This window comes from Ursus maritimus, unplaced genomic scaffold (assembly GCF_017311325.1).
Source record: "Ursus maritimus isolate PB19 unplaced genomic scaffold, ASM1731132v1 scaffold_7, whole genome shotgun sequence".
Classification (NCBI taxonomy): Eukaryota; Metazoa; Chordata; class Mammalia; order Carnivora; family Ursidae; genus Ursus; species Ursus maritimus.
Window position 1 is genome coordinate 33,614,823 of NW_024426885.1, and position 14,277 is coordinate 33,629,099.

The following is a 14,277-nucleotide window of genomic DNA, read 5'->3' on the forward strand; positions in this document are numbered from 1 at the left end:
TTAAATCTATTAAACAAATTAACATAAAATACTGTGCAAAGCTGAAACAATTAATAGAAACATATTGTAGATTATCTGATTTATAGATAATTCTTTGAAAAGTTAAAGTAGGGAGGAAGTTTGTGTACTGAATTTTAATTTCCTCTGTTGTGACAACAGTCTGATACAGATACACTTCTTTAATCAGAAAATAAAATAAAATAGGGGCGCTTGGGTAGCGCAGTCATTAAGCGTCTGCCTTTGGCTCAGGGCGTGATCCCGGCGTTCCGGGATCGAGTCCCACATCAGGCTCCTCTGCTGGGAGCCTGCTTCTTCCTCTCCCACTCCCCTGCTGTGTTCCCTCTCTCGCTGGCTGTCTCTCTGTCACATAAATAAATAAAATCTTTAAAAATAAATAAATAAAATAAAATAAAATAAAATAAAATAAAATAAAAGCTTCTTGGGAAACCCTGGCCAGAGGAGAAGGAAGAGAAGGTCGGGCCTGCAGTACCATCTGTGGTTTCCGCTCAGGTCCCACCCAGCCCATATCCCTCTGCCCTGCCCTGCCATACCTGAAGCTTCTCTAAAGTAGTTTCTAATATTTGAGGAAAAAATATTAGGGGTTAGAAAGCATGTTGAGCACTGTTTTATTTCTATGACACTGTGATTATTGGGAGTTTTAGCTAACTCAGAAATTTTAAGTTATAATCATTTTAAAACTTTTTATTACTAAAAATTTCAAATACAAGTAGATTAATATAACAAGCTCGTAAGTACTCATCACTTACCTTCAACAATTAATATTTATACATTCTTGTTTCATCTATATACTTTTACTCACTCATTTCACACCCCAATTTTTTACAACTTTGAGGTCAGATTTATATACATTGAAATGTACAGATCTTAACCGTACAATTTTGACAAGTGGGAGACAGAACATTTCTGTCTCCTCAGAAAATCCCTTTGTGTCCCTTCCCAGGTAATTGCCCCACCCAGAGGTAACCACTGCTATGATTTTTTTCACTTTAATTAGTTTCGCCTGCTTTAGAACTGCAACATAAATGGAGTGACACAATCTGTGCTCTTTTGTGTTCAGCTTCTGTAGCTCAGCATAATGCCTGGAAGGTTAATATTTGTTGTTGTACCTATGGGTAATTTCATTCCTTTTTATTGCTAAGTAATATTCCATTTTGTTTTTATATAGCACAATTTTTGTATTCATTCCCCTTTTGATGCCCATCTGGGTTGTTTCCAGTTTTAGGCTAACTGTGAACAAAGCTGATATGAACATCACAAGGACCTGTTTTCTTCATTTCTCACTGGAATTATCTAGGAGAAGAAATGCTGATTCAAAAGGTAGGTACATTAACCTTACAACTGCCAAATCTTGTCCACTGTTTTGTCTTTTTATTATTGAGCTGTAGGAATTGTTGCTTCAAAGATAATACTTTTAAAGAGAGCAATTTAGAATCTTAGAGTAAAAGGAATCCCATCTGCCTCTGTGGCTATCATGGTTCAGCTGATTTTATACCAAATTTGGCTGCTGGCATAAGTTAATATAATACCACATACATGGGAAGATTCCCAACAGACAGACAGGCTGATGAGTCAAGTTAGATTGACCTTACTTAAATACGGGATAGCTACAAACCAAAAGGAAATGCTGATTAAGTCTATTCTAAACAAAATTCAGGAAAGATATGAAAAGGATAAAACTAAACAAAAATAAGTATTTTATGTAACTAAAAACAAGTAAACTCTGGAAATATTCTCTTAGACTACTGAATAACATTAAATTAAAATTTTCCTTTTTAATCTCACCTGTTTCATTGCTGTTTCACCTATTTTGTCAGAATGTTTTCGAATGCTTTCCAAAAAGTCTTTGAGATCAGACATGGAGATTTCTTTAATATCCTCACGGAGTTTAGGAAGATTTTCTATCATTAGCTGACAAAACCGGTATTGACTCACTCGGGGAAAATACACATTCTCTAACTGTTCCATAGTTTTTAGAGCAGAATAATACCTGTGAAAAGTTAAGAAGAAAACTCTATAAAAAGTTATTACATTAATATTCAAGTTAAAATAATTAATCAGTCCAACACTCCAATCAAAAAGGACATAGTTAGGGGTGCCTGGGTGGCACAGCGGTTAAGCGTCTGCCTTCGGCTCAGGGCGTGATCCCGGCGTTATGGGATAGAGCCCCACATCACGCCATGAGCCTGCTTCTCTTCCCACTTCTCTGCTTGTGTTCTCTCTCGCTGGCTGTTTTGTATTCCTACAAATAAATAAATAAATAAATAAAATCTAAAAAAAAAAAAAAAAAAGGACATAGTTAAAATAAGTAAAATTACCATTTATTTCTATTTATTAAGCATCAACTATAAACCACATGAACAAGTTTGCAGGCTGAAAATTCGTGACTTATACTAATATACAGTTTCCTTATTTCACTTCACCTAAATCTGTAACATATATAACACCTAAACCTGTCATCACAATAACTTTTTTTAAGATTTTATTTATTCATTAGAGCGAGAGCACAAGTGGGGGTGAGGAACAGAAGGAGAGGGAGAAACAGACTCCCCAGTGAGCAGGCAGCCCAATGTGGGGCTCAATCCTAGGACCCCGGGATCATGACCCAAGCCAAAGGCAGACGTTTAGCCAACTGAGCCACCCAGGCGCTCCAGTCATCACAGTATCTTAAATGTATATATATAATAGTTCCAAAATTTTTAATTATAATATTTATTTGATATGTGCTTTCATAATATCTCTCCCATCCACATACCATCACCTCAGAAAAGTAAAGATTTAATACAAATTAAAGTAAAATGTATTTTAAAGACACTTTTTTGAAAATTTTACACTATTTAAAGTACTTAGAAATAATATTAAGTATCAAAAAACCAAGTGAAAAATCATAGTGATTTATTTTCAACTCAACAAATACATACTGAATGACATGGTGGGTTGCAGTAATTAATAAAATATTGCCTATGCCCTAGAGAAATTGACATGTACTTTCATATACATACTTTGATTTTCTCTAGACTTCCACAAGGTAGATGTGTCTGGCAGATATTATATTAATACTCAACAGATGAGAAACTGACATAAAAAGTATACAATTTGGCCAAGATACTATAATTAATTGGTAGAAAAACTGTAACTGTCAGTTTCCTACAATAAAATTCACCACCAAAATCCACTGAAAGGAGGTAATTTTTAATTTTTAATTTTTATTTTTGTTTTTAAAGATTTTATTTATTTGACAGAGAGAGACAGCGAGAGAGGGAACATAAGCAGAGGGAGTGGGAGAGGGAGAAGCAGGCTTCCTGCTAAGCAGGGAGCCCGATGCAGGGCTCGATCCCAGGACCCTGGGATCATGACCTGAACTGAAGGCAGACGCTTAATGACTGAGCCACCCAGGCGCCCATGAGGAATTTTTTAAATTAATCAAATGATATTCTATACTTTCCCATTATTTTGGATATTAAAAATGAGAAAAGGCATGATCTAGAGAACAAAAAAAGTAATACACAGGTAAAATGAAAGACTGTAAATTCAAAAGCTATTTAAAGTTATTTACCGATTCTCTAGCCTATATTCCCAAAGAGAGAGTATATTTTGCAAACTGTCACAAAATCTAGCACTATTTTAAAAATTAGATGCCTAAATTTTATCTTGGTTATTTAAAATCATTAGAACTGTCATAAACAAATAAAATATACATTTGGTCAGAAATGAACATATTTAGGTGATAATATGGGTGGGAGAGATGTCATTACAATTATTTTGATAATACCTAAGACATTATAGACTTAAATAAAGTAAAATAATGAATAATATCTTTTCTGAGTAAAATAACATTTTATATACAATAGGTCAGTCAATAGTCAAAGTGTACTTTTTGGTCCTGCCCTATTTCTTGTTTTGCTGTGAATTAGATATATTCTGAAAGTATTATTTCCACAACGGGTAGGCTTTCTTGAAAATTCATGGTAATGCCTATAAGGTATTTAAAGTCCTAAGTGACAAAAGCTAAATGAAAGTATTACCAGGAGTTTCTGCAACATCCAAAGACACAATCAAATGACTTCATAATACAATTGTGCCTTCCTTCATGCTTTTATACCTCTCACCTCCCATCCTAGGCTTCCCAGTGTCACTGAACCATGAAGCTTTCCTAGCACCCACACACGAAATCCAGAAATGTGAGCAGCTAATGCCAGTGGGCTGAATCTTCAACTAATGAGAAAAGGAGGCCAGAAGATAAATTCCCCTTTCCTCTTCCTGGATGAAACGTCCTGAATTTACAATAACACACAGAACTCTAAAAGTTCTTTGAAACTGATCAACATTAAGCACCACTGGCTAACTCAATAACTCAACATCATATTGCTCTCCCAAGTTTGCCAACTCATTTCCCTTTTACTCAACTCTGCTTCTCAGTTTCCGTAGGATTATACTCCAAAAAAAGTAGTAAAATATAAGGTTATACCTCAGGCTTTGCTTTCTGGGGAACCCAAGCTAAGACACACAGCAAGACTATATATTCTTAGGCAGAGAAAAGAAACCAGAGACCAGACCCTGAATCCTTCTAAAATTTGGCCACAAATCTCCTAAGCTTTATATTCCTAAACCCAAGCAAAATTTCCACAATAGATTACCATTCTCTTTTGGTATATATGATGCTATTTTTTAAAAAATTGTAACAGTAATCCATAACCACTGGAAAAATACAAAACTATAAAGGAAAAAATAAAAAGCACCATCTGATACTACCATATAATAATTACCTCAGTTTGGCCCCAGTTACATTCAGTTGTATATCTACAACATTTCCAGGTCTGTATGCTGGTATCTTATTTAAAAACATATCATGGAAGCTATCTTTAAAATTATTCTAGAACAAATTAATACCCTACTTGTAAGTCAACTGTAAAAATGTAATGATGTCCTCATAATTGGAATTTTTTTAAGTCTGATTTTTTATTTTTTATAAATAATACTAAAGTAAATTTCCCCCTATATCAAAACCTCTACCAAGATGTCTGCTTTTATAAATATGAGACATTACAAAAAAAATTATGTGTCATCCCTAAATGGAAAACATGTGACTACTCTCATGGTACTCTGGCCCACAGGGTACAAATTATGTCACTGTTCTTACTTCATTTGCGTTCTCTCGAGCATTTCCAATTCACCAAAGTTTGAACTATCATAGAAGTGGTTACTTCAGTCTCTACTATTCTAAATACAGTGTCCTGCATATAAGAAAAAATTACAAGATACATAAATAAGCAGAAAAATGTGATCCAAAAGTAAAAGAAAAAGTCAATGGAAGCATACATACAGGTGGCCTAGATCTTGGAATTAACAGATGAAAACTTTATTGTAAATGTTATAGACTCTAGGAAGAAAGAGAAGTTAATATGCATGGAAAGATGGGAAATTTTAGTAGAAAAACAAATTACAACAAGGAATCAAATGAAAAAGTTGAAAATAGAACAAAATATCAGAATAAAGAATTCATTCAATGGGCTTAAGAGCAGACTAGAGATACAGAAGAAAAAATGATCCAACAACTGACAGCCATTTTGCAAACTGAAACACACACACAAATACACAAAGAATAAAGATAGGAGGAATAGTGTCAATAGAAATAGAAATCAATAGATCAATAGAAATAGACTCAGGAAAGTTTAAGACAGGTCCAAAAAAATTATTCAACATGAAACAAAAAAAAAGAAAAGAGAAAAGGAGGAGTTCTTAGAAATTATGGACAACATTAAATAATCTAACATACATGTAACTGGAGTTTTCAAAAGAAAGGAGAGAGAGAAAATAAAGGAGAGAGAGAAATTATGGACATTAAGTAATCTAACATACATGTAACTGGAGTTCCCAAAAGAAAGGAGAGAGAGAAAATAAAATGCTCATATTTCTGGATTGCGTGTGTAGGTGGCTAAAGAGAAATATTTGAAAAGATAAGAACCCTGAAATTTTCAAAACTGATGAAAGTTATCAACCCCCAGTTTCAAAATAAGCTAAACAAACCCCCAAGCAATATAACTACAAAAAAACCACAGCTAACCACGTCATAGTCAAACTTATAAAAACAAAATATATGGAGGCCAGAGGAAAAAAGACCAGAGGAAAAATTACAAATCTTGTAACACCAATGAGAAGCAAAAAATGGAGAGCAAAAAATGAAAAAAACATAGTATTTAAATTGTTGGGGGGAGGGGACCCTCTAAAAACCCAGAATTCCCTGATAAAAACTACTGTTCAAAATAGAAGTAAAATAAACACATTTCCAGAGAGAAAAAGCAAGAAAATTTTCTTTAGCAGACAGATGTACTATAATAAATACTGAACAAAATTTATCATGTCAAAGACAATTATGCCACTTAGAACCCCAGATCTGCAAAAAGGAAAAAAGAGCAATAGAAAGATTAAGTGGGTAAGTATAAAAGAATCTGTTTTAATTATGGTTAATGTGTGTGTGTGTCTGTGTGTGTGCGTGTTACAAGTAAATTATATTAAAACAAAAATACAACAAACAGGATGGGAATAAGTACAATTATTCTAAGTTTCTTATATTGTTGTTGAAGTATAACATTATTTGAAAGTGAACTGTGATGAGTTAAACATGCATATTGTGCTCTCTAGAGTAGCCACTAAAAGGTGTATACCTAGTAAGTGAATAGAGCTAGAGATAAATACATATATACTAAAACAAAACCTCAATCATGAAAAGGAAGGAAAGAAAGAAATACATCAGGCAAACAGAAGACAAACAGAAGATAATTAATTGAAAAGTCAACCATAATAATAATTACATAAATATAAATGGTCTAGGAGTGCTTGGGTGACTCAGTTGGTTGGGCGTCTGGCTCCTGGTTTCAGCTCAGGTCATGATCTCAGATTCGTGGGATTGAGCCCCACATGGGCTCTGCACTCAGTGGGGAGTGTGCTTGTGATTTTCTCTCTCCCTCTCCCTCTGCTCCTCCCCGCTCTACTCTCTCTCTAAAATAAATAAATAAATCTTAAAAGTTAAAAAAAATGGTCAAAAATACCATGTACAAAGTAGAGATTGCCCACTGGATGAAAAAAATAAGACCCAACTATATGCCGTTGATAAGAAACACACTTTAAATATAAAGAGTAGGGTTAAAGGTGAAAGGATGTCAAAGATATACCATGAAATATCTAATATAAGCATGCTGGAATAACTAAAATGACTACATCAATACCAGGCGAAGTTGAATTCAGGACACAGAATATTACCAAAAATACAGAAGGCCATTTCATATGACACAGAGTTAATAAGAATATAAAAAATCATAAATACGAATGCATCTAATAACAGAGCTTTGAAATATATAAAAGAAAATTTAAAGAACTAAAGAGAAAGTAGACAAACCACAATAGTGGAAAACTTAATGCCGCTCTCTTACCCCTGACAGAACTGGCCAACAAAAAAAAGAAACACTAAGGAAAAAGAAAATCTGAACTGCTCTAACACTAACGTGACTTAACTGGTATTTCTAGAACACTAAAGCCACAACTGCAAAATACGTAGTCTCTTCAAATACACATTAAATATTCACCAAGACAGATGATATGCTGGGTCACTAAACAATTTTCAATAAATGTCAAAGGTTTGAAAACATACAAAGTATGTTCACTCACCCAAGAGTATCAAACTAGAAATTAATAATAAAGATTATAATATATCCTAAAAGTCCCCCAAATATTTGAAAATTAAACAATACACTTGTAAATAAACCAAACGTTTAAAAAAAGGAAAATAAGGAGCGCCTGGGTGGCTCAGTCAATAAACCACCTGACTCTTGATCTCAGCTCAGCTCATGGTCTCGGGGCGTGGGATCGAGCCCCATATTGGGCTCTGAGCTCAGTGCAGAGTCTGCTTGTCCCTCTCCCTCTGCTCCTCTCCCCATTCTTGCACTCTCTCTTTCTCTCAAATAAATAAATAAAATCTTTGGAGAGAAAAAAAAAGGAAAATAAGAAAATATTTTACACTAAAAGATAATAAAAACATTTCAAAATTGCACCTAAAGAAGTTCTCAGAGGAAAATGTATAACTTTAAATGTTTGTAATAAAAAAGAAAGGCATATGGCTGGCTCAGTTGGAAGAGCATGTGACTCCTGATCTTGGGGTTGTAAGTTCAAGCTCCATGTTGGGTGTAGAGATTACTTAAATAAATAAATAAAAATTTTTAGAAGCTCAAAAAAACCCAAATATATTTTATCTTTTGTCATTTGAAAGTCAATTGTGATATATATATAGTATTTGGGTACATCTTAAACTTTTTTAAATATACTGATTTTCCTATCCTAGAGAAAATGTTTCAATAGAAGTTAAGTTTCATTACAGCTTTTGTTTGTTTGTTCCTAACTTAAATTGATATACTAATGTCTAGGAAATAATAGTCATTTGGGGGAGAATTATAGTCATTTTAAATTAAAATTCACTTATTTCACAGCATATTTACTGTTCAAATCATTTCAATAAACGACCGAAAACTTAAAAAAAGAGGCATTAAATTACTGTTCTAAATTTCTACTTTTTGAAAACAGAAAAAGAACAAATTAAACCCCAAGCATAACAATGGAAATAATAAAGATAAAAACAGAAATCAAAGAATAAACACACTCAAGTATTAGATCTTTGAAAACATCCATAAAATTGATAAGCCTCCTGTCATATAAATCAAGGGAATAAAACCACAAATTACTAATATTGGGAGAGACAAAGATGAACATTACTATAGATCCCATAGACATTAAAAGGGTGATAGGACAATATTATAAATAAGTTTATGCCAATAAATTCAACAACTCAGATAAAGTGGTCAAAGTCCTTGACAAAACATAAGATACGAAAACTGACTCAAGAAGAGATAAAGTCTTAATAGCTCAACATCTGTTAAAGTAATGGGATTCATACCAAAATTTTGCCAGTTGGCTTTGCTAAGAATACAGCACTCTGAGCTTATTTCAAACTGGTTACTTTTTTCTTTTTTTGTTGGTATTTTTCTGTGATCCTTACTCTGGGAATCTGGTAGGGCTCCTGAAGCTAAAATTCACGAAAGAGTGGTGGGCTTCCTGGACCCCCAGGAATTTTTTTTATCTCTTAAGCCAGTACCGTTCAATCACCTTTAAGTGTTCCTACCAAGGTCCAGCAATGTGTTCCGCTCTCAGTAAACTGTGACAGTCTCTATTTGCCTCTCTCTCCAATTCCAGGGGTAGCAGAGTGCCCTATGACCTCATTTCTCCAATGGATCTAAAAAAGGTTTTTTAGGGACCCCTGGGTGTCTCAGTTGGTTAAGCATCTGTCTTCAGCTCAGGTCCTGATCCCTGGGATCGAGTCCCACACTGGGCTCAGCAGGGAGCTTGCTTCTCCCTCTGCCTGCTGCTCCCTCTGCTTGTGCTCTTTCTCTTTCTCTGACAAATAAATAAAATCTTTAAAAAAAAAAAGTTTTATTTTCAGTTTGTTTAGCTCTCTTCTTGTTGTAAAGACAGGAGTGATTACTTCATAGCTCTTTACATGTGAGACCAGAAACCATAAGTTCCTTATTTTTATAAAGTTTTTTATATATTGTGGTTATGAGTCTTGTCAGAAAAAAATCTTGGAAATGTTTTCTCCAAGTCTGTGGCTTGCCTATCAATTTTCTTAAAAGTGTCTTCTGATGAATAAAATTTTTTATTTTAAGTCCACTTTCCAATTTTGTATAGTAGCTTTTTGTGATCCTTCTAAAAAATATATTTGCTTACCCCAGATAATGTGAAAATATCTTCCCACATTTTCTTATAGAAGTTCTATGATTCTGGTGGAGAACAAACACAAGACCCAACTATACGTTGTATAAAAGGAACCACTTTAAATATAAAAATACAGAGAGATTAAAAGTTAAGGGATGGAGAACGATATACTATGCTAACACCAATCAAAAGAAAGCTGGAGTAGCTACATTAATTTCAGAAAAACCAGACTTCAGAGCAAGGAAAGTTATGAGAGATAAAGAAAAGCATTACATAAATGATAAAATGATTAATCTCTAAACAGACAAATTCACTAATATAGCAAATTCACTATATTCACGTACTAGTACAGTCTTCAACTTCAAAAGTCCTCTAACAGTAATTGACAGATTCAACAGGCAGAAATTTAGTTAAGAATATGGCTGAACTGACCCCAATGTTCATAGCAGCATTGTCCACAATAGCCAAACTGCAGAAGAAGCCAAGATGTCATTCAAAGGACAAATGGATAAAGAAGATGTAGTCCATATATACCATGAATATTATTCAGCGATCAGAAAGAATGATTACCCAACATTTGCATCAACATGGATGGGGCTGGAGGAGATTATGCTAAGTGAAATAAGTCAAGCAGAGAGAGACAATTATCATATGGTTTCACTCATTTGTGGAACATAAGGAATAGCAGGGAGATCGTTAGGAGAAGGAAGGGAAAAATGAAGGGGGGGGTAAACAGAGGGGGAAATGAACCACGAGAGACTATGGACTCTGGGAAACGAACTGAGGGTTTTAGAGGGGAGGGGGTGGCGGGGGATGGGCTAGCCCAGTGAAGGGTATTAAGGAGGACACATATTGCATGGAGCACTGGGTGTTATACGCAAACAATGAATCATGGAACACTACATCAAAAACGAATGATGTACTGTATGGTGACTATCATAATAAAAACAAACAAACAAATAAATAAATAAATAAATAAAATAGGATTAAAAAAAAGAATATGGCTGAAATGAAGAGCACAATCAATCAACTGGATTTAACTGACATTTACAGACTACTTCATCCAACAACAGAATATGTATTCTTTTCAAGCTCACATTGAGCATTCACCAATACAGACCATATTCTGGGCTATAAAACACACCTTAACAAATTTAAAAGAATAAAAATCATACAAAACATCATACTTAATGATGAGAAACATAATGTTCTTCCCCAAGAGATCAGAAACAGGCAAGGATGTTCCTCCTTACACTCCAATTTAACCATCATACTGATATTCATTGTTAATGCAGTAAGACAAGAAAAAGAAATAAAAGGTAATCATACTGGGAAGAAAAAAAGAAAAGGCTTGTCTGCAGATGACATGATTATCTATGTAGAAAATCCCAAAGAATCAACAAAAAAATTTTCCAGAATAATGAATGATTATAGCAAGGTTGAAGAATACCAGTGTAACATACCCACGTCAACTGCTTTTCCGTAAACCAGCAAGGAACAACTGGGATTTGAAATTAAAAACACGATACCATTTACTTCAGCACCAAAAAATGAATTATGTATAAATCTAACCAAATACTTAAAAGATCTATATGAAGAAAACCACAAAACTGATGAAAGAAATCAAAGAAAATCTAAATAAATGGAGAAATATTCCATGTTCATCAATGGTTTTCACAAAAATTAACTCATAATGGGTCACAGGCATAAATGTAAAACACAAAACTCTAGAAATTAACATAGGAGAAAATCTAAGTGATCTGGGGTTTGGCAATGAGTTTTCAGAAACACCACCAAAGCATGATCTATGGAAAAAAACTAGTAAGCTGGACTTCATTAAAATTAACAATCTTCTGTTGTAAAAAGACACTGTTAAGAAAATGAAAAGACAAGCCACAGAATGGGAGAAGATATTTTCCCATATAATGATATAAACAACTCAAAAAACACTTAAAAGTCAGCAGTAAGAAAACCACCAACCAAATTTAAAAGTATACAGAAGATCTGAAAAGATATCTCACCAAAGAAGATATACAAACACCAAATAAGCATATGAAAAAATGCTCAAGATCACATGGCAATAGGGAATTGCAAATTAAAATGAGATATTACCTACATCTATTAGAATGGCTAAAATCCAAAACACTGACAATACCAAATCCTGGTGAGGGTGTGGAGCAACAGAACTTTCACTCATTATTATTGCTGAGAGTGTAAAACAGTAAAGCCACTTTCGAAAACAATTTGACTGTTTTTATAAAGCTAAATACAGTCTTTCCAGGGACACCTGGGTGGCTCAGTCAGTTAAGGATCTGCCTTCAGGTCGGGTCGTGATCCCAGGGTCCTTGCATTGGGCTCCTTGTTCAGCATGGTGCTTGCTTCTCCCTCTACCTGCCATTCACCCTGCTTGTGCGCGCCCGCACAAATAAATAAAAAAATGTATTTATAAATAAATAAAATCTTTTTTAAAAAAAGCTAAATATAGTTTTTCTGTATGATCTAGCACTTGTACCACTAGGTATTTATCTAAATGAATTAAAAAGTTACGTCCACACAAAAACCTGCACACAAATGTTTACAGCTGGCGTTATTCATAATTGCCAGAAATTAGAAGCAACCAAGATGTCCTTCAACAGGTGAATGGATAAACAAACTGTAGTACATCCATATAATGCAATATTATTCATCAATAAAAAGAAATGAGCTATCAAGCCACAAAAAGACATGCAGGAACCTTAAATGCATATTGCTAAGTGAACAAAGCTAGTCTGAATATGACATACTGTATGATCCCAACTATAGGACATTCTGAAAAAGAACTATAGAAACAGTAAAAACATCAGTGATTGGCAGTTGCTGGAGGGGAGAGGAAGGGATGGGGAAAGAGATGAAGCACAAGGGATTTTTCAGGCAGTGAAGCTATTCTGTATGATGCTGTCATGATAGATATGACATTACGCATTTGTCAAAACCCTCTGTACAGCACAAAGGAGTGAACCATATTGTAAACTATGGACTTAACAACATGTCAATATTAGTTTATGAATTGTAAGAAATGTACTACACTCATGCAAGAAACTGTGAGGAGAGAAAGATACATAGGAATTCTGTACTTTCTGCTCAATAGGTCTCTAAACCTAAGCAAAGGACTTGAACAGACATTTTACAAAAGAAAATACACAAATGCCCAAATAGCAAATGAAAAGGCACTCAACATTAGTCATCAGAGAAATGCAAATTGAAACCATAATGAGATATCATTTTACATGTACCAAAATGGTTCAACTAGAACAGACTGACAAAACTTTATGTTGGCAAGGATGCGCAGTATCTAAAATTCTCATTGGCAATGGGAGTATGAAATGGTACCACCATTTTGGAAAACTATTTAATGGTTTCTTATAAAAGGTAGCCTACATCTACACTATAACCCAGCAATTCTACTCCTACACATATATTTAAGAGAAATATAAACATGTGCCTACAGAAAGACTTGTCTGCTAATTTTACGACAGCCTTATTCATGATACCTCCAAACTGAAAATAACCCAAATACCCACCAACTGGTAAACAGATTAAAACTTCTTAGAACTAAATACTACTAGAAATGAAAAGAAACAAACAATTGGTATTTGCAATAACAGATGAATCTCAAAACATTTGGAGTGAAAGATACTAGACAAGAAAAAATATATTCTATGATTCCATTTATATCAATTCTGAGAACATGTGATAGAAATCAGAATGTGGTTATCTGTGGAGGGAAGGAAGAATCGATTGGGAAGGGGCATAAAGGGTGATGGAAATGTTCTGTATCTTGTTTGGGTGGTAAGACCAGAAGACAGTATGAGAAAAGCGTTTGGGATAGAAATAATGTTCAAATCTTGATCTTGGTGGTTATAAAGGTGTACTCACTTTTTAAAACTTCATGGAGCTACAGACTTATGATTTGTGTATTTGGGTCTAAAAAATTGCTAAGCAAATAACTTAAAAAATAAAAAACTGCACCACAGAGTAAATATTTTACAACACATTTGACAGAAAAGGAGCCAATCCCTGAACTAAGCAAAGATTTTAAGCCTGTTTCAGACATGCTGAACTTCAGATAGTAATGGAATATCCACGTGAAAAGATTCAACAAGAATCAGAGATGTCAAAACCAAGCTTGAGATTCAAGATTCAGATTTGGGATTCATCAGAATATAAATCCAGATATTTTAACAAATGTGAAGTGATATTAACTCACAAAAAACGTTTTTTTGTCAAATCAAACCAAATATACCTGTGGGCCATTTGATTTTGTAGGTTGCTAATTTGCAACGTCTAATGATCACCAGGAATAACATTTGCCCATGCCCTTTATTTTACTACCCCATACGGATATTTATCTTAACAAAAATATGGCACAGCACCAGAAGTGGGGTCCTAAATATTTAGTGTCATGGCAGCCTAGATACATGCTTTTTAACCTTGACTCCTTGAAACTCCAATAAAACAACA

The 14,277-nt window shown here is 34.1% G+C and overlaps 1 protein-coding gene across 3 annotated transcripts in view; it reads right to left on the reverse strand.

Moving 5' to 3' along the window:
• Positions 1 to 14,277, reverse strand: part of EXOC6 (exocyst complex component 6) — a 228,117-nt gene that overhangs the window by 171,657 nt on the left and 42,183 nt on the right. For all 3 annotated transcript variants that reach the window (XM_040623792.1, XM_040623793.1, XM_008696251.2), the window contains exon 6: positions 1,804 to 2,008. In XM_040623792.1, the coding sequence (XP_040479726.1) occupies positions 1,804 to 2,008 (205 nt within the window). The remainder of the gene's footprint in view (positions 1 to 1,803; positions 2,009 to 14,277) is intronic.